The sequence below is a fragment of the Ischnura elegans genome, chromosome 7 (assembly GCF_921293095.1).
Source record: "Ischnura elegans chromosome 7, ioIscEleg1.1, whole genome shotgun sequence".
Lineage (NCBI taxonomy): Eukaryota > Metazoa > Arthropoda > Insecta > Odonata > Coenagrionidae > Ischnura > Ischnura elegans.
In genome coordinates, this window is record NC_060252.1 from 112,401,455 (window position 1) to 112,427,659 (window position 26,205).

Below are 26,205 nucleotides of genomic sequence, written 5' to 3' on the forward strand. Positions count from 1 at the left end.
CATTGTGAACTAAAACCGTTAATCATGACAGAAAACATAAACGGGATGAAATATGCAGGGATTTATTGTGGAATGGAGTATTTGATTTCGGAAAAGACATGGATGCGGACGGAAAACAAAACAGCTCAATTTCGATGCAGTGGTTTTAATTGTACGCTATGTTTTAAAGGAAGAGATAGTTCGTAGGGTTTCCCGAATGCATTCCAACAGTGTTGTTTTCGTGACACCTTCACTTGAACTACCTTTCTTCTGACTCCTACCCTTCGACCTATCTGGCATGGGTGGCCCTTCCGGGAATAATTTAGAGTTCCAGTGCAGGTCTAGGGGTCATAGGAATCCGTAAACCTTTCCATCGTCTTCCAAGTTGTAATCATAGGGAAATTAGTACTTCCACCTGCCGAAATAATAATGGAGGGAAGACTGCAAGAGCACTTCTTAAATACTTCATGTAAACCACCCTTAATGGGTAGAATTCTTAAATACAGTACTATCTCTGTAATCCTGCCTTGCTGTAATCTCATGGCCGCTGTAAACGGTGAATAATCATGCTGAATGGTCACGTGATCATTCACAGGATCGTGCGAGCAAAATAGAGCATTTTCTAATTTTCACTGAATGAACCGTCATGCGCATGACGGCTCATTCGCGAATTTTTCCGTTTTACACGGCGAATGATTTCATTCGCATGATCACGCGCATGATCATTCACCGTGTATAGTGGCCTTCACACTTCCATGCAGAAATCTGGCGTGCAGAGCTGGTGACTTCCCTCCGACTAACATCATTTCGTCGGCTTTATATATAAAAGATTTTGCAATTAATAGTAAGTAATTGATTTATTAGTATGTATGTAGGTGTTCGTCAGTTCATAATTTGCATTAATTTTTGGTTGCTTGACCACATGAATAGGATATAGAAATGCTCCTTGCAGAGTTACAGTGGTGTCCGGTGTTTATTCTGCCTTTATCGACCATAAGCGTTGTAATTAATTTGATTATCTATCTTGACTCACACCCTAAGCATTAGGGAGATTTGGCCTCGCTATATGTAATTAATTACAAATTTTAGCCTGAAAAATCTTTTTGTGAATCGTTTTTGTTTCCTGTATATTTCCAATAATCCGGCTCTTTCGATAATTATTATGGTAGCGTGCCTTCTGGACTGTTGGCACAAATTTTCATCATTATTTCTATGCCGTGTTCGTAAATATTTTTATTATTGCTCATATGAGCTGTTGATCTATTTTTCCATCATTCTGGGATATTTCGGGTAGGGGAAGATGAAATGGGAGCTGAAAAATTAAGAAAATAAGTGAAAAAATTGCGAAAAAAGGAAAGGCTGATAATTTTTAATGTATTTTTTCAATCATTAACGGAAAATAATCCCCCATAATCTACATCCTTACCATTAATTATCATTGTTTAGAACTTTTCACCTCTCAAAAACCTAATAAGAAATATAAATGCTAATATAATCCTTATCATTCCTACAAATTATTGCAAAAAATGATGAAAATTAGAGGGGGGGGGGGCTTCCCCCGAAAATGATGGGTGATGGCGGAAAACGGATGTCATATTCGGATTCAGGAGGTCATTTTACTTACGAGTCAGCAGGAATGGTATCAGGGCTCAAGAAAAAATTATTTTTTGCCGTCCAGTGTAATCCGACTATGCCACGGCTGCATTTATGTCGGATTACCGAGATCGCTCTGTAATTACTCTCATTTGGACAATGATCTCAGCACACCTTCATTTTTACTCCAAATCTTCCGTTGAGTCCGATACCTACCTTCCCCACGCTGAAAGAAGCGTGCTGGCTCATCTTTGTCGGGAGGAGAGGCGTTTCCGTGACCGATTGCTTGGAGGCGGTGGCCGATGAGTGAGTGAATGAAGGGGGCGGGCCTTTTTCACGCCTCGGGGGCGACGGTGATGATCACTCTCTGCCCCCGCTCCACCCCCCAAGCCCCCTCCTCCCGCCCCTCGGCTACTCCCACACGATTCTTCTCCCGTTGAGAACTGAGACCGCATGCTTCCGTGCGGTGGCTCTTCTAGGAGTTTAAAATATTAATATAAGTATATTATCAAGTATTCTTCATTCATTGGGCTCTTCAGAGGTGCATACAATACGTTCCTCCTGGTTGTCCTCATCGATCACGGAAAAAAAGGTATTGAAAAAAATGTAATTTGGCTCAACCAAATGTACACTGTCACATTTTTACTTAATTAAAATTTCAAATTACTCTTTGAAAAAGTAATCAGGTGGAGATTGGTGTAGCCGGAACTGCCTTGACATCAGCGCGTATGGAATTCCAATTTTTCACTTTTGATTGCTATAATTTAAGATTACTCAAATGTAAATTTACGAAAAAGTTAGCTGCGATTACTTGCTCGAGCTTCGGAGTATATTACGAGAGAAATTTACTTTTATTAAATGTGTTGATCAAAATTTAAAATTACACAAGATTAAACTGTTTACAGTAATTCTAATACTTTACCTTGTTACATCACATCGCAGGCCGTCGTGTCTCCGCAGCAGTGGCGGATACAGAAAACACTCAAGGGGGGGGGGGGGCGCAAAAGATATATTGAGTTGCCTTTACTTTTATCGCGATAAAAAATAATCAAGTCACAGGCAGAGTAAAATAAAATTTTAATTAAAGTAATTAGACACATATATATATATATATAAGACAATGCCATCTTATTATATAAAAAAGTCACAATCGTGGTTCTGCAATGTTTGCCAATACGGCCGGACCCGCAAGGGAGGGGCGCGCGCCCCCCATCTGTATCCGCCACTGCTCCGCAGGCTAACGTGCATTCCAACGCAATGGTCAGGGCCTTTCGAGTCAAGGTGCTCTTCATTTCGGTGATCTCCTTCCACATGTTTAGCGGCTGCGAAAGGGTGCGAAGGGCGAAGAAGAACGACAAGTGTAAACGGACCGAAGTAAACCTTTCCAGTGTAAGGCCGAAGGGAGGATAGGATGTTTTGTCAGCTCGTGCTATTTACTTTAAATTAGGAAAAACTCTCAGGAACGTGGACAGAATTTCTGCACATCAGACAGAACAAAACTATGAACAATTTTCACGTTGAAATAATGTTTTTTACTTTTTGTATTCGCTTTAATATTTTTAAACATTATTAAGTTAGTATTTATCCCTTTTCAATATTTTTTGTAGTTATATTCCTAGTGATTAAATCATTAATTACGTTGTATTAAATGTAGACAGTGGCGTCTATGGATAAGATCTTTGGCAGGGAGGGGAAGGCAGCTTTCACTTTCCCGCAATTCCACGCCATTTTTTTAATTTTAACCTGCTCAATTCCGTGCCCCGTGTAAAATGGCCTCAAGAGTTGAGCCTTGCATTGCCGTCCTGGCTGGTAGGATCACCGACACGACGCTACTTGACTCTAATCCTGCCACTACCGCTGCTGTTTCACTCAATTTCGCTGTATATTAAGCAACGTTTTTCCACAAATTCCCCGTATACATCTGCTTTGCCCTTGAAATAAAAAATACGGTCTGGAAATCGCGGAAAAGTAATGAGGATTTGAAAATGGAAATTTGGTATGAACCATCGTATTGCATTTAAGACCTGAGGGTGAAAACGTGATAATGGACAATTTTCGCAAACATATGAAACCCCTCTTACCTTGTACCAGAAGACATTTGTATTTCCAGCAGTTAGTTCCGAACAAGTTCAGCCGATATAGTTGAAAAAATACGTTTCACTCACCGATTGCAAAAATCAATTAGTTTCAAATAGGTTAATGAGAAATTGTTGAAATCTTACGTTCTACTCTCTTGAGTGCAAGAACCTTTATATTTTTCTCATTTTTCTCGAAAATGGATAACTTTTGGTTATAATCTAGATATTGCAATCATGTGTTAAATTATGTTACTTATTTTAAGCATGATTCAATTGTGCGTATTTTATGCAGTCACATGGCGTTATTTCCAGTATTAATATCAATGGATCTACTGAGGGAGCACAATCTTATTGCGTGTTGTGCGTGCGTACTCGATGGGAGGGTCATATGAGTCATCGTCGGCGTATTTTTTCACCGACGCACGTCGCTTGGTTCCATAAGAGGAGGTGCGATGCGCTCTCCCTCTTCGCCTTATCATTCCAAACTTGCTTTCATTTTGGAGATCCCACTCGCGAACTCAGTTCATGAAAGCGGAGCTCGCATTGTCTCCGAGCACCGTAACAGGATTCTTCGTCAGAAACCGATGTCACGTGTCTCTCGTCTTTGTAACATTTGCCGTTGCTTTTTGATTTGAATTGATACTTCGACAGAGACGGAGTGGGACGTTCATCTTTCATCTACATCTACATCTATATAATACCCCAAGCCGCCTAAAAGGCGTGTGGCAGGGGGTGTTAGGACACCAGTCGTTTACAAAATAAAAAATGAAGCGATCTAATGAGGTTGGGACTAGCGTTTATTAAAGTCCTTTATGGTTCGGGGGAAAAACGAATTCCCATATCTATCCGTTCGGCAAAACATCTCTCTTAATTTATCGCTTCTATCGGACCGGGAAATATAGTGTGGCTCTAATACTATGTTCTCTGTGTCGCTCTTAAAGATATCCATTCTCAATTGTTCAAGCAATCTAAGCCTAGCGCGCAGCCTCCGAGTCTCCAATGGCTCCCAGCCCAATTCGCTTAACATCTGGGTAACGCTGTCTGTACGCCCGTAGCAGTTTTTGACGAAACGCGCAGCCTTCCTTTGTATTTTATCCTTCCTTTGTATTTTATTTCGCGGCAATGTTAGGCTTCCTTCCAAAACTCTACGAGCAGCTTAACTTCTAAGTTTTTCGAAGAAAAATGAGATCGGGCGTGTTTTTGGAAATTTGGTCGTGTTTGGTCCTCTGTATCTTAGCAACGGATGAGATCTAAGAAAAACGACTTATTGTTTCATGATCACCAATTTTTTTTTAGAATATATGTCAAATTTCAAGTCTCTACCTCAAAAAACGCTATTTTGGAATTTTGTCCGGCTTTTTCCGATTTCGGACCACTGTGCGTTGGGCCGTTGGCGACATGTCGACCGTACATGACCGGAAAAATGACTGAAAACTTGTTTATGCGATGTGGCTTGCGTGTGTCTGTCGTCATCCGTACAGAGACATGAGTCAAAAAATTAGTTTAAATATTTTTTATTTTACCGTATTTTACCCTAGACAATCGCATATCGTCTCTCTGCATTAGAATTTTGGGAAAAATGATTTTTTGCATCGGTTGCGTTTGCATATTCGTCAAAAGTTCCCCATATAAAGGCATGTAGGTTTTTTTCTTTCCAGTAGATGTGGAAGGGCTGACTCTGATATTACGGATTGTAAGCCATTCTTAGATTGGAATTTCCGAGATATCCTCTGATATGTAGATGAGAACACTTATCACTGGGTAACTTAGGATTCATTGCAAGGCCATACCGTTTTTCATCGCTATGGCATTATTCGTATGGTAGTTAGCTAGGGTGGTATTTTCGAGACTGAAAGGACAGTATCGAAAGAGGTTGAATTTGAGATAAGTACCTACAGTAGAAAATTACAATGTGACATCCTTCAACTACATCAAAACTTTGTACATATGCATTTCCAGATATTGGTGTAGCATATTGAAATAGCGTCGTTAGACATCCTGCATTAGTTATTTGGATTAATGTATAACCAGGAGGCTTGTTATTCGTGACAGTAGACCCATAAAACGAAGTTATTGCCTTGATAGAGTGATAGTTAGGCTATCGTTTATTCGCTCTTTGTGATGGAGATGCGGTCTAACGAAAGAGGTACGAAGATTTGAGGAATAACGGTCCAAATACGGACTATCTCCCAGATTTTCCCAAGAAGCTGGCAAACGTAACCCTTCAAAAGGTTCTTGAATACGGAATCAGTTGGGCTTGAGTGCTACTACAACTAATTTGGGACAAAGGAAAGTTTATTGGTTGTCTTGCAATACTTCATTATGTGTAGGTAGGGAATTAAGAGATATTAAATCAGCATCATGGAGTGTAGGTCTAAAAAATTTTTAAATGCAATTTTGCCAAAATTTCGGTTTATTTTTAAATATTGATTTTCCTTGATAGTAAGGTTTATACATAAAGCGAGTGAGCGGCGTGCGTGGTGGAGTTCTGACTGCATGTATCAGCCGATGATTATCCACACTACGGCATCTGGAAATAAGCTTTTTATTCATCACCGATTTATCAATTTATCTTCGATATCTATTTCAATCAACCTGATCGCTACTTTCACGGAATTTTGCTGTACGAATAATCTATATTTTTTGTGGCATGCTGTGTTCGATAAAGAGTAATTTTGACATCATGTCCTGTCAAGAACAAACATTCTATATTATTGGGCATTGGAGCGAATGAAGGAGATCCACTTGGAACAAATACCATAGATGAGTACCTGTGCAATGAGCGTGCGTATTCTAGTATGTAATTGCAAGAAAATTAACACAAGACATAATGATGGCGCAAACCACCCTTGTGAAGACACTTCCAGCTTAAAGTCAGGCAGAATTGCAGTGGCAGATATGGGAACAATATTCTTGGAACAAAGGTTGACTCCGAAAATTTTTTTACTAATAATCATCATCAGCAGTCTTCAATCTTAAGATTGGTTTGACGCAGCCATCCTCTCAATGCTCTTATCTAATAATCTTTAATAGCCTCAAAATTTTTCTTCTTTATATTCTTCATCGCCTGTTATATGAATCTCTCTTCCCTTCCACCTGTCCTCCAACGATAATAGGGTAGTTTCCTTCATCAAAGAAAACGAAAGGCATTGATTGCGATTCGTTACCCACCATTGGTGTATTCATAATATTTTAATTATTTGGTTTTAGAAACCCCAGTTTAGACGAATGGCAATGGTCAATTTTAACTGCATTTGAAAAAGGCCAGATTCGCGCCTATGCGATGCCACTCCACGTGACGTCACAGGGGCCTTGATACTATACGAGTAGTCAGGAGTTTTACATTCTCTGAGATTACCAATGCATGCATGAGGCACAGAGCTCAGGGAAATGTGTCTTAATAATCACCCATTAAAATTGCCTAAGGTCGGAAATTTTCCTTCGTTTAATAGGATATTAATAATCCTTATTTAAGCCAAGCGCTACCAGCTAGCAGGGTACTCTGCTACCTGCTAACAGCCTGCATCGTACTAGGCGCTCATAGCCTCGCACCAAGGTGGCCTCACACGGTGGCAGCCGGAACTAGAATGACGTCACACGACACTTTTAACTGCATTCATACTTAGTCGATGCGTTTTCGCGCGCTTTAAAATTTTCACTTTTCATTTAATCGCGAAAAATAAATATCGTCATTTAAAAATCTAACAGTGTGAAATACGTACTCCAGGAGTAATAATCGCTCTATTTAGGAAAATTAAAAAATGGGAAACCACCCTATTCTCATTACTCTATCGTGTATCATGATGCGGCTGATCAAAATCTCCCATCCTCTACCCTAGGTTTTAAAAAGACTTCTTTCCTATTATTCTCAAAACTTCCTCGTTTCTCACATGATCCACCTATTTGATATTCATTATTCTTATATGAAACCGCATTTCCGTTACTTTACTAGTGTTAATTGATGAGTAATACGCCTTTAAGTAGGTCATTTACCTACGATGCAATGAGATGATTAGCTGAAAGTTAGCAGCTCGTGGGGTAACATGCACGCACGCATGCCAGTGACGAAATTTTTAGCTTTGCAGAAGCATGCAGTGGTGAAGCATCGGAGCAAAGTGGATGGAAAATGCGCCAATTTGTTCGGCTTTCGTCGCCTCGTCGCCCGATTAGTTCCGCGGATCACAGCGTGGGAAATTGCCCCGACTCAAGAGTACGTCTCGGCCTGGAAGATTAGCACTGGATGGCTGCCAGAAGCGCTCATCGGTTATAGCCTCGTGTGTGAGATATTCCGAACGCTGTTTACCGGACTGAGGATTTCAGGATGTGCGCAATCCTCGCACTGTTCAAGAAGTCCTTTGGGTTTGACCAGGTGCTGACAACAGGGAATTCTGCGAAAAAATCCACAGAGGAAAAATCATTCGCCTTGACCGGGATGGGCGAATGATTTTTCCTATGTGGATTTTTCGCACAATTTGTGCATTGCGGGTGACTCCGTAAAAGTTATCACCGCGGCTATTCCCGGTATATTTAATAAAACAGGGAATTCATTCGTGAATTTTCAGTGGGGGCTGATTGGCTGCTCCAGACTACCGTCTGCCGTAGTGAACTTTTTTTTATTGCCTTAGCCCCAAAGACTACATATCCCTACATATTAGAATTACAATCCGAAGATTGGTACAGTGCAGACCTGCATTTCTCCGTACTCCAAGATATTTCTTTTCCTCCCTGGGGCTTTTCTTGATCCATCTTAGGTACGAATCTCCCTCCCCGGGGACTCTTATCCGTCCAAGGTATTAATCCCTTAGTCTGCCTTTGAGGACTTTTCCATTAATTCTTCCTTCCAGAATGTTTTTCATGTATCTGCTATCTCATTACGTTGCCATTCCGCCGTCTTCTTCTTTAGCTAGCATTGGCCCAGTACAACACAGTGAGGCTTTTGGCTACTTTTTTTCAACCAATAACAATGGACAATCGCGCTGATACAAGAACTGGTTTGGAGAGACCTACTCAGGCAGGACTGGAACCCGCGACCCTCGGTTGGGCAGGCGAGACCTTTACCCCGTCCCCACCGAGAATACTACGGTTACTCAATGTAATTTCTTGTGATGCCGCGGTGCAATCGAATGAATTGTCTGAGATGCATAGTTTGCTTAAAAAACCGATCGAAAAAGACACTTAAGGCTCGTTTTAAAGTGGTCAGCCGGTGCCTTTTCTTCAAGTAAATGCAGCTCATCATGTACTAGCTTATTAAATTATTTCTTTGATGTAGCTTTAAAATAGTGTCATTATGAACATGAACGGTGTTTGAGGTACAAATGTCGTTGAAAATAATTTTAACGGCCGAATTACCTACTATATTTTATGGCAAAGAGCAGTCAATTGCTGTATGTATTTTTTTCTCAATGGCACAAGGATTGTTCAATGGCCTTGGCGCATACCAAGTTTCTATGAAATATTTTATTAATAGCCAAAATCACGTCTATGTAACTATTTATTTCTTCATTTTTATGATATAGAGATTATTATTTTTTCGTATTAGCAGGTCATTTCTCATTTCAATGTTAGAAAAAGAAAGGAAATGAACAAAAAAATATAATTTTCCGCCTTGACCTTAAATTTCAATGTACCAAATAATGAATACTTTTAATCATATTTAAGCGGAAAATTAAACACATTTTCCAAAAGGTAGTGCTCCTTAATGTAATAAAGTTAGAAAAATGGCGAAATATTATCCGGACATTTAAAGTAACGTGGGCAAAGGAGCAATGAAAAAATATATCAGTCAGTGCAATTGCCTCGCACCCCAAAATTGGCAAATCACTCATTTCAACGCAATGTTAAACGATTTAGCCTTCATCTACGGAATGGTTGATGGCGCGATCTCCAGCAAACTGCGAAGAAGCGTATTTTGTACAAGTTCCTTGCCTTTAAAAGACAAAGTTAGCAACGTTTTGGCTGTTTAAACCGCTTATTGAGTCTATTCTCAAATATTCGTGACGCAAAAATGTATTTTTATTGCTTGAAGAATTAAAGTGCTATAACGAACGTTTGTTAGTATCTTAATCTTCATTTTTTGAGTTCCTATTGTTTTTAGTAATGAAAAGAAAATAAAGAATGAATGTTGGACTAGAGATGACAGAGTATGAGAGAGAAGAATAAAAACAAAATCGTATGGTAAGGTGCGGGAGAAAAGTGAATAAAAATCAATGCCGAGAATTGAGGAGAGCGGAGGGATGGATGTTAAGTGATTTGGCACGGCGGCCTTTTATTGTCATTTTCAAAGCGATCGATCCGCACACACTATCAACTTCTCTGTCCTTGTGAATGAAACGCGTCGAGATCCGTGCTTCGCATCTCGTTGGCAATTGCCCAACAGACCATTGGTCGGCCCGAGGCGCGCTTTTTCAGAGGCTTCCTGGGTCGCCTTCCAAGTCCACGGATTCCCGTCAATGCGAGAACCGAAAAAGTCGATCATGTCCAGGGGCGGAATCAGGACGTCGTTTTTTGGGGGAGTAGAGTAGTACTTTCTGCTACAGTATGGTATGCTATATGAGAAGTATCTCATCGATCACGTGTATATAGGTATGGCATGCGTGGACATTGGCTTCTGGGTATTATTATCAATTACTAATTTTACTCATTTTTGTTAATCTGGTGAAATAAAAACATTCATCGGAGAGCCACCTCAGAGAGCAATCAGATATTTTCGAATATTCCGGAAATTACGGGGGGCGACCGAGTCCCTTCCTCCCCAGCACAATCCCCTTAATCCGCATCGTGTGTCGGCAGATAGCAAAGATGAAATTGTCCTCTTAAAGATGAAGAAAGGGAAGAAATGGGTGCATTCTGCAGCGGAGAGAAAGCACTTTTAAAAAATAAATGTTGACCAGTGATGATGATGAAATAAACAAAGATCGGATCAATGAAAAGTACTTTCGAAAGTTTGAGCCACACGATAATAACGAGGATGAAATAGATCGACCGATTAAGCAATGAGGAAGTCCTAAGAAGAGTAGGAGAGAAGAGAAGCGTCGTGAAAACCTTGATGAGAAGACGAAACATCCTATATCGGCCATATAGTAAGATGATGGCCTGATGAAGACAGTTGTCAAGGGAAAAGTACGGAACGGAAGAGGTAGACCTCGAATAAAATATGTGGAGAATGTATAAGATAGGAAATACGAGTATAAAATAATAGTATCGTACGTTGATGTGAAAATATGAGCTGACAGAATTGAGCGGAGAGTTGCGTAGAACGAGTTATGGGATTGTTGAACTGTGATTGTGATGATGACTTGAAGCAACCATGTAACCTTCGACGAGTTATGTAATACAATTAGAATCAGTGGCGTAACTAGGAATATGCTTTGGAGGGATGAGGGGGCTTTGTGGGGGATGAGAGGGGTTGGTGGGGGCAACCCCCCTTGGAAACGGGGATTTAAGGAAAAAATTTGAAAAATAACATGGCTGAAAATGCATTTTACGTCATTGTGGCACTTAAAATTTAAATTAAGCAGACACAGTTAGTATATATCAAATCCAGACAAGAAATTTAAATTATTTTTTGATTTCTCCGAGGCTAAGGGGGGGGGGGATATATCCTCTCATCCCCCCATAGTTAGGCCACCGGTTAGAATTATACATCGAATGTCGATAGGCTCGCCGCCATGTCTCCATTGGATGAGGGTAGGTGCTCCAAGAGGTCGCTAGGCGGGCGACGCGGTGTTCGCTGGCCGGGGAACGGGAGCTTGCGGTCCCCGGAGTTTGTGTCTCGTGCGCCGATGAAAGGGAGAATTCATGGCTTACTGACTTATTGCTTCACATTCATAGCTAATATGTTGTGATATGATTTGATAGGTATTGACAATTTGATAGATTTGATGATATTTCTGGCCCTTGTATCGCTTTCACATGCAGACATAATCAAAGAACGTTATTGTTTTTGGAGTGGCTCATATTAAATAAAACATTTTTAATTTAAATTACTTCCGGTTTCAGCCTTTTCAGGCCATTGCCATAAGCACATTGTGGTTTAGGCTTCTTTTTGATGCATCGGTGAAAATAACTAAGTGTATTATTCGAAATTATTGCGGACTTCCTCACGGTAAGCTCGCTGGCCTCTGATGTCATTTGAATATTATTGATTGAAGTGGAATAATTGGTAATATCAGAAATATTAAAGTTTAGTGATAGCTACTTAGTTGAATATCTCTCTAGTTTGTTCATTATAGCCTAAGCGAGTTCATTATGGAGATCACTGAAGCATTTAGTCTTTTTTGATGTATATCTTTCAAGTAGCTTATGCCCCTGCTTTACCATTCATAATTGTGTCATTTCAAGTTTTCATTTCATCGAATGAATCCATTTGTATTATTAAATAGAAAAATAATGGCGTGCAAAAATTGTAAATCATTGCTAACATTTTTATTGCCAACATTGCCATTATATTCATGGTGATATATGTCGTGTAGCGAAGCTGGTGTCAGTAATTATTATGATTGAATTCTATTTTTTAAAGTTATAATCAGTATTTTTCGCACTTATTCCAGCATGGAAACAGGAACCTAACGTAAATTTAAGATTTTCGGATGTAATTTCCACTAAATATGGTTTGGGAATCTCGATTTTTTTTCTTATCGCTCATGGCTGTAGAATTATAATTTCCAAGAATAATTATAAAGATAAAATTTCATTTTTCCTGAAAATGAAATTTTCTCTTTTCTCTTAAGCACCTTCACAAGTGAAAGAGCTAATGATGAAATAGGAACTTATCTTACTTACTTATCTTACTTATAACTTAACTTATAAGTATGAAAGATTAATATCATCGGAATTACTAGATTGAATTCATATCAAGCCGTAAGAGATAGACAGAGTTACGCCTACCGCCAATTGGACAGTAATCGGTTGATTCTCCGACGCACATCATCCGAGATAACTGGTCGTGGATTTGTGAAAATTTGCAATACATCTGTATCACGGCGTTATATTCCGAAATTCATTAAATTTGACACTCATTAGGAATGCTTTGACGTAGCGGCAGGTGGTTTTTTGAGGCATTGCTTTCCAAAATTAATTCTTCTTAAAGTTCGAGTAAAAATTAATTCTGCCACGATGATATATGGTTCAGAAATAGCGCGCGACTCTAAATTCCGTGAATGTTTTTTCAGAAATAATGCATTCAGAATGATTTAATTCACATTTTGTACATTTTTATTTTGTAGCGGTTAGGCGGTGCTGGAATTTGTGATTGAAGGAAAAATATTATGTTTACAGTTGACGAAAGAGGGTTCACAAGACAGAGTGGCGGGAGACAGGTCGTGTGTTGTATCGAGAGCAGTAGCTAAGGATGTTTATAGCTGACCACTGAAGTTATGTGAGGAGGAGGAGCCTCTCGGCCGCAAGTTATAAAAAGACGCATCGGTTTATGAACTCGCTTTTGCTTAAATTAGTGCATATTATGAATGATCGATTCCCGTAACAAATGGCGGATGCAATATTGTTTCCCTAGATTTTTACACATTTCCTCTTGAAGATTTAATCCTATTTGGATGCTGCCCGTTTTTGTACTTCTAGTTGTCATGGTGATGGTAGAAATATGAAAGTGCGTGGTAGCTAATAGGGTGAAGCATTGGGCCACTAATCCCAAGGTCCCGGGTTCAAAGCTCGAGTGATGCAAACAAAAATCCTCGGAATTGCGAAGTGTTCCAGGGAGGAGACCTCTAGCCCTAAATGAGTTATATATATCCACCATACAGTGGGCTTGTCTGAAGCGAGCTTTACCCTCACCAATCTAGATCAATCTTTCGGTTGAATCACTGAGTGAATGGTAAGAAGTACACATTTCTCACTTGACTGATCGAAATTCGAAAGTTTTCGTACTGAATTCCTACTCAACGCTGCTGCCTCAGGCCGATGTGTAGTGAATAAGAGAGTTGCATTCGGAGATTGCCAGGGAGATACCGTGCTGTAGCTGATCGAAGTACTTGTCCTTGTTCTATCAGTTATTCATACAAATATTAACGCGTTTGTGTATAATACTGCGGCTGTTTCGATAATTAACCATACCCAAAAGCTTACCTATTTTGCGCGAATCAGTTCATGATCTACCAGACTGATAATTTGGCCACAAAATTGTGGTAGGCATGTCCGATACTGTGGGATTTTTGTAAAAAATATTCATACCCTTGGTGAATTTGGTCCAATATCCATGACCCTGTAGTGGGGGTAGTGACCCTGTAGTGGGGGTAGTGACCCTGTAGTGGGGGTAGTGACCCTGTGGTGGGGGGACCCTGTAGTCCAATAACCCTGTAGTGGGAGTATGCATCGTTCCTAAAGGCTCTAGAAGTCTTCCGGCGGTGTCAAGCTTTTTATAAGTTGATAATTGAAAGAAGATAAGTTTTTCCTGGATATACATAACTACTTATACCAATTATTTTTTATCAGAGCGCGACCCGAGTTTCAATGAATTATCCTCATCTTCAGGCGCTTATTATGATTTGTTTATCTTATTATTGTTACCTAGTTACTTTAAAACGGACGCCAGAATATGGGAAAAGGATGGGTAGAGATATTCATTTATAAGAGTACTGTCTTGACTTTCAATAATTTTTAAAATTTCTAACTGTTCCCTGGAGTCCAGTTCACGGCGGTCATTGCAAAATTTTAAAATATTCATTTTAAAATCGCTCCTATGACAGTTGTATATTAAGTGTTTAGCAAAATTACTTTTTTCATCTTTGTTATATTGGTAAGCACTTGATGTTCTTTCTTCCTGAATTTAAAACTTCTTCCTGTCTGTCCCACGTACACACCATTGCAATCGCTGCATTTCAATGAATATGCTCCACATCTATCCAATTGGTTTATCTGATCCTTAAATTTAATGATCAGTCTCCCTAGAGTGGCATAAGGTTTAAAAGCCATGCGGAATTCGTCCTTGGGTAAATGATGAGCCATTTTCAGAGAAAGTGCATCGAGGTACGTCACTGTGCACCACTGCTTCTTTTTATCCTCGTTCGCCGAAAACATTTGGTCAATAGCCAATCTTCTCTGTTTTTTTAAATCAGTTTATCTTTTAAATTTTTAGAATAACCGTTGGCTGAAGCAATTTGTGTAATGGTGATGATTTCTTTTGTAATTGTGCATATCGAGGAAAACTTATAATGGAATACCACTAATTGTAAGTAAACCAAGAGTTAGCGAATTTTGAAAGAAGATAGCCTGAAATATGATGTACCTAATTTAATTTGCAGAGTTGCCAATGCAAGATTAGTTTACGGAGAACATTTCCATCAAAAACTGCTACGGGCATACTGAAAGCGTAACACAGATGTTAAACGAATTAGGCTGGAAGCCGCTTAGGACTAGGAGGGTGCGCCTTAGGCATAGATTGCTGGAGCAATTGAGAATTGATATATTTCACAGCGACGCAGAGAACATCATATATTTCCACGTCCGATAGAAACGATAAATTAGAAGAGATATATTTCCAAACGGATAGGTGTAGGAATTCGTTTTTCCCCCGAATAATAAAGGGCTTTAATAACAAATTCTGTAGGCGGAACTTCGTTAGAGCATTCCCATTTTATTTGACAGCGGCTGATGTCTTAACTCCCACTGCCATACGCCCATCGAGGCAACGTGAGTGGTAATATGTAGATGTAGATTTCCGTAGCGGATAGGGGAAGTATTGTATGCCTTGACTGATATCAAAGAAATGGACATCGTTAATTATAAAAATGAAAAGATTGATCAAGCTAAAAGAATGATGAAAACGAGAGACAATGATTACAAATAACGAGCGAGGTCGTTTGTGATATCATGAACTGCACCTTATGTTGAATGAAAATTCAAGTTCACTGATTGCATACAGGAAGCTAATGAAAGTTTTTTTTACGGGCATAAAAGAAATGGCAAAGTTTAGTATAATACGCTATGTGAGTGGGGGCGGAAGGATATTAGCTAAAGACGGGAGAGGATTGTTAGGAGGGATGGAGGTTGTTATAGTGTATTGTTAGGGGAAACACCCTGAGTAAGATAATATAAGGAAGAAAGATTTAGGTTAAGTTGGTCGTCGGAGGGGAGGTCTATTATGTGTCTCGTTTGGGTGTGGTATCGGAAAAGCATTCAGTTCAATTACTTAACTTTTAAATGTTTTAAATTAATTAATGAAAGGATCATTTCTTTCTGTATTTGCCATAATATTTACTATTTAATATTTAAACCTTGGTTTATATTGTAAAATATCTGTGTAAAAATAATAACGTGGATTAGATTCACGCAATACAGGCCCGGATATTCAATCCTATCGCCAATATTAAAGTACGAGAATTATTTTCAGTGAAAGCTTTTCATTCCTGATTTCTCCTTCGATGGAAATTTTCTGTACATTTAATCTTTATGCCGACATCATGCGAACCATAGTTGTAGGACGCATCACAGCTGCTTTAAAGTTAAATCATATTAATTCAGTAATGATGACACTGGAATTAAGAATATAATTCCGAAATCCATATTAAATGATCTAAGAATTAGGGTCTATTATGAATCTTTACTAGGCCTTTAAATTAATTGCGAAAATTGCCTCTTAAGTACCTTATAAACCAAAAGATGAATGTGTGTTTGTCATTAAAAGATAGTGCATATTATTTTTGAAGAATGTTATGATACTTCTTCGGTTATTATTGCACAAAAATTATTTTCATCGTCGGCGGAGAGTTAGTGGATTATTCTCTGGTGAAAGTACTTTTGCGTATTGATTTGATCAGTATTAATATTTTTGCATTTAGGCAATGATCTAAATACTATCCCGTGAGCCTCCTCAATAGGTGTGTGGCGGGGAATGCTAGCCGTTAAGAAATTAAGAGGAAATGCGAGTGTGAAGTTACGCTCAGCATTGTTAATGGCCTTTCTTTTTATAGGGAAAAATAGGAATTCCCATGCACATCTGTTCGGCAAAATACCTCTCTTAATTTATCGTTTCTCTCGGACCTGGATACATAAGTAGTGGTGTTCTAATATGGTATCCTCGGTGTTGCTCTGAAAGACATCAACTCTCAATTGTTCAAGCAATCCAACCCTAGCTCGTAGCCTTCAAGTCTTTAGCGGTTCCCCGACTAATTCGTTTGAAATATGTGTAACGCTGTCAGTACGCCCATAGCAGTTTTTGACGAACTGCGCTACTTTCCTTTTAATTTAAGTTTACGGATTAATTCGTTCTGCGCCAGATCCCATGTGCGCCCTCCATATTCTACGTAGACTTCGTGATTTTTTTGTATGATTTGAATTTCCGGAGGACCTCTCTGCATTAAAAATGAAATATGATTCAATGGAAATCGACCACCGTATTATATCCTTTTAATTTTTGAGACTAATCTGGTACTGTCCCAAAGTATTGCAATTGGGAAATTCATTGTTCCCTTACTTGCGCGGCATATATACCATTGTTTTTACTTTAGCGATATTTTGGAGTTAGTGCAGCGAAGTATGGAGCAAATCGTATTGCGCGAGAATGGATATTTATTGCCTCAGATAAAGTGTTGTGAGGATGTTGTAATCGATATTGATGAACTTTCTGGACGTTGAATCAGGAAAAGGAGAAAATGTCATCAACTAATATTTTTACCACCCCTTTATATATATAATTTTATTTTTTTGCGGAGTGCTCAACCTGCCGGGAACTAGAATTTATATGTATAGAGGTTCTTAATATTTAAGCCTCTTTTGTTAAAAGCGGAAAGGGAAAATAATATACCGACTTTATGTATGGAGCCTATCATTGTGAATACTTTCTTATGAAAATGAAAACAAGTAGGTTGAAATCTTGAAAAATTGTAGGTTGTTATTACTTCAAAGGATGAGAAAGGTGTAGAGGATGCGAAGAAAATTCTTCGAAAAGCTAGGGAAATGAGAATTATCATGGGAGAACTGAGTGAAAGACAATCATATAATTTCGACTTGAGAGAGGTTAGAGGAGTCATTGTGCATGCAAATAAATGCAGCTTAAGAGGTGGTATGACTTGAACTTATGTCATCGTAGTAAAAAGGGAAAAAGTAAACGAAGATGAGTCGATTGGACGAAATAGATACGGGATATAAATTTGCGTAAAATCCATAAAACGGACGATGGCCGATGACAACAGTGACGAACGGAATTGTTTTTTTTTTTTTTTTTTTTTTTTTTCAAATTACAATAGTACACAAACTCATTCGTATTAATAGACCCATGTTAGAAATGTTTTACGCTGTTGTAAAATCATCCCAATTATCATAAATGCGGTGTACTTATCATAGATGATTCGAACTTTTTGATACCTGGCGCCTTTTATCGAGTCTTTTGAGAACAATATGGTGTTCATAATTTACCTCTTACCCTCAATTCATGACTTAAATCAGAAAGTCCAGTCAAAATTAGTTTTGTTTCATGACATGCATCAATATTTTGTATAAACTACGAAATATCAAATATTTTACGTCGAATTCCACTGTTTTCGCGGAATCGTCAGGGACCGATTTGATACATGCCTACTCTAAAAACTGCATACTTGATATTTTTCGCGGATTTTGAATACTTTTTGGGGAAAGAGATAGCTTTCAGTTTAAGTGGACTAAAACATCGAGTTTTGTCTGGAGAAATTCTAGGGAGAGTTAATAATATCCTGACTCGAATAAAACCTAAAGGAAGGTAGCTATGTATCTGGTATTCAGGTATTGGTATTTCAAATTGCTATCTAGGTGTTAGGAGCATGTGCGACCTCGCTGCGTTCATCGCAGACTGCGCCCAGACCGCCTGTTGTCCGAGGCGTATCTTCATCGGCTTTGGCCGCCCGCTTTTCCCCGTGTGCGACACTGCTCATGTTAGCGGGAGTGGGCGGCGCGCCTCCCGCCAACTCGCTCTACCCTGCCTCGCCCGAATTGGGATTTGCGCTCAAGGGTTAGGAAATCGAAAGGGACGTGGCAATTTCTTCCGGGTGATATTATTTTCTACAAAGTGTAATCTGTAAGTTAAATTCCAAGCACATCGAAGCAGAAATACGAAAATTCTGACCTTTGCGAGGATTCTAATTCATTAAATTATTCAATGTTTACTACTGAATGGCTGTATCAAAATGTTTTTTTGCTTCAAAAATTGTCTTCCAGGGTATAATTTCCTGTAAATTTGGCTGCTTATCGTGTTTTAAGCAAGTGTTGTACTCATTTTGGGCAGAAAAAATTGATGCCGATGTATTGTGAAACACATGAGGATATCATTGCATCTAAAAGTAAGGTAACGTGCTGAATAGATCATGACGAGTCTTCCGAGATTACTGAACTGCTATTGCTTTTCTTTGTAATGAAAACCCTGTGAGTAAGTGGAAAGCAATTTTTTTACTGCATACCGAATTACGATTTTGCTCCGTTAATACATCATTGCGTGTATTCCTAAATTGGTACACCTGTTGTAATAATTAATTGTTAATGGTACATCTAGCGAAAGTGTTTACTTAAATTGCATTCTAAAATTTGGGCATTTGAAAGTGTTCCCGGTCGGAGGTCACTATGTTTTCAGAAAGGGATTCTAATTGGCCTGCAATTTATATCAATATTTATTTTAAGACGCGATAGAATTTAGAAGACGATGCATACATTAGGAACTGCCGAGGAGAGATGTCGTTCGATGTTACGAATTACAGCCAAAATTAAAAATATAGGGTTCGAGTAAGTAATTATTATCAGCCTTAAATACGAATGATGGAATTTGTTTTCCGTCGGAGCTCCCTTTTTGTGGTAGCTCAGGGCTCACGGGAGTGGCTATTGATTCTTTGAAGTAAGTCACCATATTGTTTCTTTTTATTCGTAGTTATAAATACGCACAGTCCATTAATGTTTCATTTGTATTGTTCTGTAGTCAGTAAAAATTATTCTACTTTGAATGATTTTTTCGCATTCGTCAACATTATAAATTATTAGGATGGATTTCCTTTGATCCCGTGAATCAATGTCAACACTTTCGATGTTTTAAGTAAATTATAAGGTATATTTTTTGGTATAGGAAACCATTTTAAGAAGTTCATAGTCTCTTTTTTACTTCTCGAGCAATGGAATATCATGGGATAGTAGGCTCATTAGGAACCTATGTTGTTATTAAGTTGACGTATATACCTAATAACGTATCTACCCGAACGTCTTTTTAAGGATTATGGCATTAGTATTATCACTCTATCATAATAGCAATCAATTAACATTGTCCTGTAGATTTATTTTGGGGTGTTGGATCCCTACATGATGAATATATCTATCTAATTATATATCGTAAACACTGAATCCAAATATTTATGAATTCGAATTCTATTGCGGAAAAATTGGTCATATGCTCTTATTACACGGCTGTATTGGGCTTAAAAATAACTTGGATATTCACATCAATAATAATTTAATGAAAACAGGCAAATACTTCTATACAATACAAGATCACACACCAAACAAACTTCACTGATTCATAATAGAAAATCTCTGCTAAACAAAAGCAACATACTTTCACAGTAACATGTAATTCGTAAAGCGCCACAAGAATGTTTATTTTGAATGCTACGCACCAATCATTCATGGAAACAACAAATTATGTACATACAGGAACACTTTATCGTCCAATAATTTTGTGTCCGGTGAAATTCGTTTAACAAAAGTGTCATTTTTTTCACGTACCGGTCGTAAAAAGAAGTCTTACGTCTTTTAAACTGCTCGAACATTTAAAGAAATCCATTTGTGAAATGGTCTGAAGGGGAGAAGAAATAGATAGCTGACACGTGCTCGATAAATGAATGAGCTCTCGATGTTCAATAAGAATTCAGACAAAGTGACTACGAAAGTCGTTTCAAAACTGTACATTACCTTTTAAATGCACTCGCACTGGAAGTTCACTCATCCACACTCATTCTCTGCTCTTATCTACTCCTCGTCTACTCACTTCTCTTTAATTAAAAGACACTAATTAAAAAAAACAACTGCCAATCACTCGGCGTGCCTTCACACTTCAGTCGGGATGCGAGGGAAGTCACGCACTAATCACGGACACACGCTCTAGGGCCGAAAGGGATTTGGAGCACGTGGAGTTCGGCTGAAAGACTTGCTCCGATGCGAGAGGAGGACTGAGGCGGCGGCGGCTCCGACGCCGGTGTCCCGCGGGGCGCCGGCCGGCCGACACGGCGTGGTCACTCCGGGAGGTTGGGGGTCAAAGGAGGCGGGCATCACCGTCTCCGCCATGCTGGACCCACAGCATCTGTCCGCCGCGACGTCTGAGAAAGCTTCTCGGACTCTACATAGAGTTTCTACCACAATTTAATGAATATCTACTGGTTTTCTTTGGGGCGCTTGGTGCCCAATTTTATGCATTTTAATGTTTCGGCTGTCCAATATGTTATTTCGGGGGCCAACCGGAGGTTTTGGTGTATTTCTGATGTCGATTAGTTAATGCCGGCTCATTACCTATTTCACATGTGTGCTGATGAGATATATTACTCGAAGAGGCGACAGCCTGCACTGGGATTGTCACAATTGATTGTTATTTGCAGATTGAATGGTTTTGGGAATTTAAAATTCATGTTGGTTGCAAAGGAAAGAAGGGGCTAGAAGCACACAGCACTTACATCCATATGAATTTCACGTGCCTAAATGGGAAATAGAACATTTGATGCTAAAAATTTGGTGTTGAAGGAAGTCTTAAAATGATGTGAAGTCATTAGTCGAAGCGTCCTAATCCTTAGCTGCGGCCCAGGAGCAGTCACAGAACTTTTTGTGAAAGTATTCGAAACGTCGGTGGATATTAGTTGAATTAAAAATCCATTGTAGAGCCCAAGAAGCCATCTCTATCTGAGGATGTAGAATCACTCTCGCCGCAATGTATTTTGAGGTGCGAGGGAGAGAGGCGTTCATAGCTTCTCGAGGGAGCGTGAGTTGGTGAGCAGCTCCCTCGTGAGCCTCCACGCCTGCTTGGCCGCGTTCTCCAGGGAGCTGGGCGACTTGCCCTTGAAGAGGTCGAGGTTGGGCAGGAAGTAGTGCGGGCATCGGCGGCACTGCAGGCACGAGATGAGCTGCAGCAGGATGCCGTTCATGCGGTCGCCCAAACACGCCTCGTCCCACTCCATCTCCCGCGGGTGTTTCTCGCACTCGTACAGCAGCAGCGTCTTCATGTGGTAGCTGGACACGGGGTTGCCGGGCAGGTCCAGGTGCCTATCCCGCAGCGTCTTCAGGATGCTGAGGCAGCGCCGGCGGCACCCGCCCTGCAGCAGCCGGTTCTCCGCCTCCGAGAAGGACAGCACCCACGCGTCTCCCTCCATCGCGGACTGCTTGCCCTGCATCGCCACGCTCTCCTTGGACAGCAAGTCGAAGCCCTCCGTCTTCACCTCCGCCACTAGGTTCGGGTGCGGCCAGGGAATGTGCGGGATGGGCCAGTGGGCCGCGCTCCGAGGCCACACCCCTGAGCACTTGAAAGCGGGCGTGATCTGCACGATGAACCGCTCCCGGATGCGTAGCCGCACCTCCGTCGTGTCCGCGATCATCTTGACCGAGTCTCGGTAGCTACACTTGTCGCACGCTTGCGCCACCAGGGTCTGAAATCGGGAGCGGATCTTTCGGGCGGACAGGTATCCGGAGGCGGTGATGAACTCCACCCAGAGGGACATTGAGCGCTTTCGGCCGTCGGAAAGCTTGAGCACCGCACAGCCGGGCAGAGTGCCATCGTCCACAAAGTTGAAAACGCCCATTTGGTTGAGGTAGAGCACGACCTCGAACTCGGAGGGCGCGACCACCTCGAGGCCCTCGTAGCGGCCGTTGCACTCGGTCAGCGAAGAGATGAAGCGCGGCTCCTGCACCTCCACCTCCTTCAAAACGTCCTGCACCACCTTGCAAACCTCCCGGATGGTCTTGGCCACCTGTCCCTTGCGCGTCTGCACCCGCTCCCCGTAATACTTGTTCAGCTGGTAGAGCATCTTGGACTGGGCCGCCATCATATCCGGCGGCACCAACATCTTGGCAGTGTTGATGTTCTCAAGGGCTGTTCTGGTAAAGAGCTTTGGTTTTCAGGAGGTTTTGTTCTCGAGAACCGTCCCTGAGGATAGGTATACTCAAGAGCTGTTGTTCTATGGAGGTGTGGTGGTAATCAGGGGCAGTTGTCCTCTCTGTCGTTCGGGGAAGAGCGCGGCTGCAGCAAGAGTGGTGCGGGCCGCGCCTCTTGTTGGCGGGGGGGGCGTGGAGGGGAGGGTGAAGAGGGGGGAGGTGAGGGTGGGCGCGCCCCCTCTATCGCGCCCCTCTGTCCTCCTGCGGCACTGTGTCCGCGTCCACCGCACCCGACGGACGTGGTCGCGAGGAGCAGAAACGACCTGCTGTCAAGCCTCGCTCTAATCTGCTGGAGTGCCCCCCGCGACACTGTGCTCAAGTTTTCAGCACTTCAGGGACGAGGTCGTGTGGGTCTGAAGCAGGAGAAAGGGAAGAATATCCAGCAGTCGAAGGGCTTTTCAAACCACACTTTTCCCCTACCGACTCTGTCGTCTTACAGCACCGCACCATACGGACGTGTCTGTACAACTATGAAGCCAATGGGACGGAGGCTGTAGTCGCCGCGTTTAGGAATAGCAGCAGCTCAACACGCACCCTCTACACCGCCCGCGTGCCTCTAATGTCGTGCTGGAGGCCGCTGGGGGCAGACTGACCGCGTCGGAGGCGCTCCTCGCCCACCCCCTGCCACTTCCCTCACCTTCCCCCGTCGGGGGGCCCTTCGCTCACCTCGCCTCGCTAGCCACGCCCCCCTGCGGAGAGCGGGGCCCGCCCCCTTCGAGTGGTGGGGGGCCTGCGCTGCCACCCCATTGGCTCTCGCCATGTCACGCCCCCCAGCGGAGGGTGGGTGCGGGTGCCACGCCCCCTTCTCGTGTGCGTGGATTTGTTTATCGCCTCCTTCCGCTTGTGTTGTGCGCCCGTTTGTGATTGTGTTTGTGTCAACACCACCACCCTTTCCACTGCCCCCCCTGGTGGCCACTCTCTCCGGCAGCGGGTCGATGGAAGCGGGCGACTCATCGCTTGCTGCGGGTGCGGTTGAAGGCGCCATGAGGTGGGTAAACGCATCCCGCGCCTCCGACACCCTCTCTTCCCAAATCGAGAGTCGAATTCTACCGCTCACGAAACTAGAGACTAATTAATGTGAAACGAACTTCACCTTGTAAGTGGTGGGAATTGATGATTATAATGCATTGGATCTAGTTTCCTGTGAACATTTCTCTAAATTTTATCGTTTTCTTACGATTTAGAATGAAACCCTCACTCGGATGACGAAATCGAGCCGCGGCTTCAATACTTTGGTGATGGCAGATGGTGTCAAAGCCGTGGTCCGTTTATAGTCACGCCCAGTTTGTCCGGTGGAATGTATTAACAGGTCGCACATTTTAACGCTCGTAAAATAGAAGTGACTTTACTAAAAAATCCAATGTTTTGAGTACCTTCATTCACGGTAGTATAATAGTGATCTACTTTCCGTAACGTCTAGTTTTCACACGATTTTTCATGCCTAGAACTACTGTATTTTTGCTATCATATCATGATTATTACTTGCTGGATAAATTATCATGCCCCAATATTAACTGAGGCTCCCTACGTACATTTTTAGTCTCCCAAAAATGACTTACTTATATCACATAATCTTTTGTTAATCTAAATTATGTATTGGTTGAAAATCGTGCAATAAAAACAAGGATTTTTTAATGGAGAGTGACAATGTGTCTGAGAGGAAATATCTGTAAATGTTAGTAAGCTGATAGAGTTGCTAAGCTGTCCAAGCACCACAAATGTCTAAAACCGAAACAGTGGACATCCGCTGTACCGAAACCCCTCCGAGCCAATCCGTATAGAATTTTGGGGCTGCAATACTTATTAGGCGGAAAGGGTCCATACTGACATATCCTCTCTCCGTGGTTAGGCGTTGTCGCTAGTACACGCGAATTGTTGAGTATATTCGAGTTGCAAAAAAAAAGAGTTTTATGATAAAAGATTAGCTATGCATGACAAGCCGAAAGGGAATCCATCCGGCCGCTATAATAATAATAATATTTATTGCTCTTGGACAAATGTCCATTAAGAACATAAGATGAAATACAAACGAAAGAGATCATAAAATAAACTTGTGCAAAAAATATCAAATATTTCCGAATGGAATTCAGCACAACTAACACATCAGGGCATAGAAATGAAATATTGAAGTTAACTCAATCAATCATAGCAAGAAAACCTAAGTATGCACATATATCTACCCATCTCAACATTTAGGGTAGAACATGAGAAAATAATTAAATAACTAAATAAGTAGAACATGAATAATGATAAATCATTTACTCCAACAAATATGGCATTCGATTTCTAACAGACCTGAGGTTAATGTTATAAAACATTAATTATGGATTGTTGAAATCTCAAATCACGCTTAAATTGAAAAATTTAATGAAAACATCATTTTAAGGAAACTGTAACAGCTCTTTATTAGTTTTTAAAATTATTTCCTTGAAAAAAAAAAAATGTTATTTTCATTAAAGACATTTGCGATTTTTGCTTCTGGGGGGGGGGGGGGGGGAAGGGTAGCTGCCCCCTCCTTTCCCTCGCTGGGTACGCCCATTAGTGGAGACATTATTGGGAGTCGCTCATTATACTGCTCAGGGTATGGGTCAGTCATACCGAGATCCTATCCCACATGTTGTGTACGAGAAGTCAGAGGGTTGCCGTTTTGTGTCCATGGAGTTATTCGATTCTCATTTGTCATTCATTACACTCCGTAGCCGTACATATCACGAATTCTGATCATTTCACGTAGCCCTATGTTCTCGCCGCTAATATACAGTTAGGCTCAGTGGTAAAAGTGGTGACAAAATACATTTTATTTCGAAAATCGGAGGTTGACTTAGCAAAACGTTTTCGTGCATGTCACTAAATAAATTCGAATTAATGCGTGGTTCATCCTCCTTTATTATGACTATTTAAATGTTTTTTTTCCTTGAATATTTCGATTACTTCCTATTTATCTATCTTTCAAATTCATAATGGCGACATTTTATAAGGAATCAAGTTTTTTTTTCCTGAAATGATAGCTTAACATCCGTACTACGATGCAGAATTACAGGCTAACCTAAAAACCAAATTCCCCTCGGCCCTCAAGAGAGTCGAAGGTGAGGAATAATTCGGGGAAGATAAACCTTTGTCATTCGTTGATTTGAGTCCGAAGCCGCGATTGGAGGAAGAGTGTGCGAAGGTCAAAGAAAGTTTTATTGTCCAAAAGAAAGGTGAAGGTGCTGAGATTGCCATAAATTCGCACGTGTGATAAACTTCGGTTTTAGTCATTTGAGAAGCAAGTGTAATTATATTCCCATTAATTCACATTTATCATGGTCAAACCGAGTGGCCCTCGCACCTCTATGGTTTTATTGACAATGGCGAACGCGGACCGCCGTAGGTTTGTCTGAAAAAATACTCTAATGTTAAAATTTGGGTTGGATTGACTCAAGACACGACCATGTGTAGTGCATAGGGCGAAAGATCGTGT

The 26,205-nt window shown here is 40.9% G+C and overlaps 2 protein-coding genes across 7 annotated transcripts in view; one reads left to right on the plus strand and one right to left on the minus strand.

Annotated features, from left to right (window-relative positions):
* The window catches only part of LOC124162702 (neurobeachin), a 1,312,932-nt gene that overhangs the window by 1,108,280 nt on the left and 178,447 nt on the right, over positions 1 to 26,205 (plus strand). The window lies entirely within an intron of this gene.
* LOC124162704 (protein mab-21) lies at positions 20,048 to 23,729 on the minus strand. The gene has a single exon (XM_046539313.1). The coding sequence runs from the start codon at positions 22,655 to 22,657 to the stop codon at positions 21,560 to 21,562; it is 1,098 nt and encodes a 365-aa protein (XP_046395269.1). The 5' UTR covers positions 22,658 to 23,729; the 3' UTR covers positions 20,048 to 21,559.

What these genes read in the sequence shown, in the direction of transcription:
- LOC124162704 (XM_046539313.1), bottom strand. Translation starts at nt 22,657, where the DNA reads ATGTTGGTGCCGCCGGATATGATGGCGGCCCAGTCCAAGATGCTCTAC.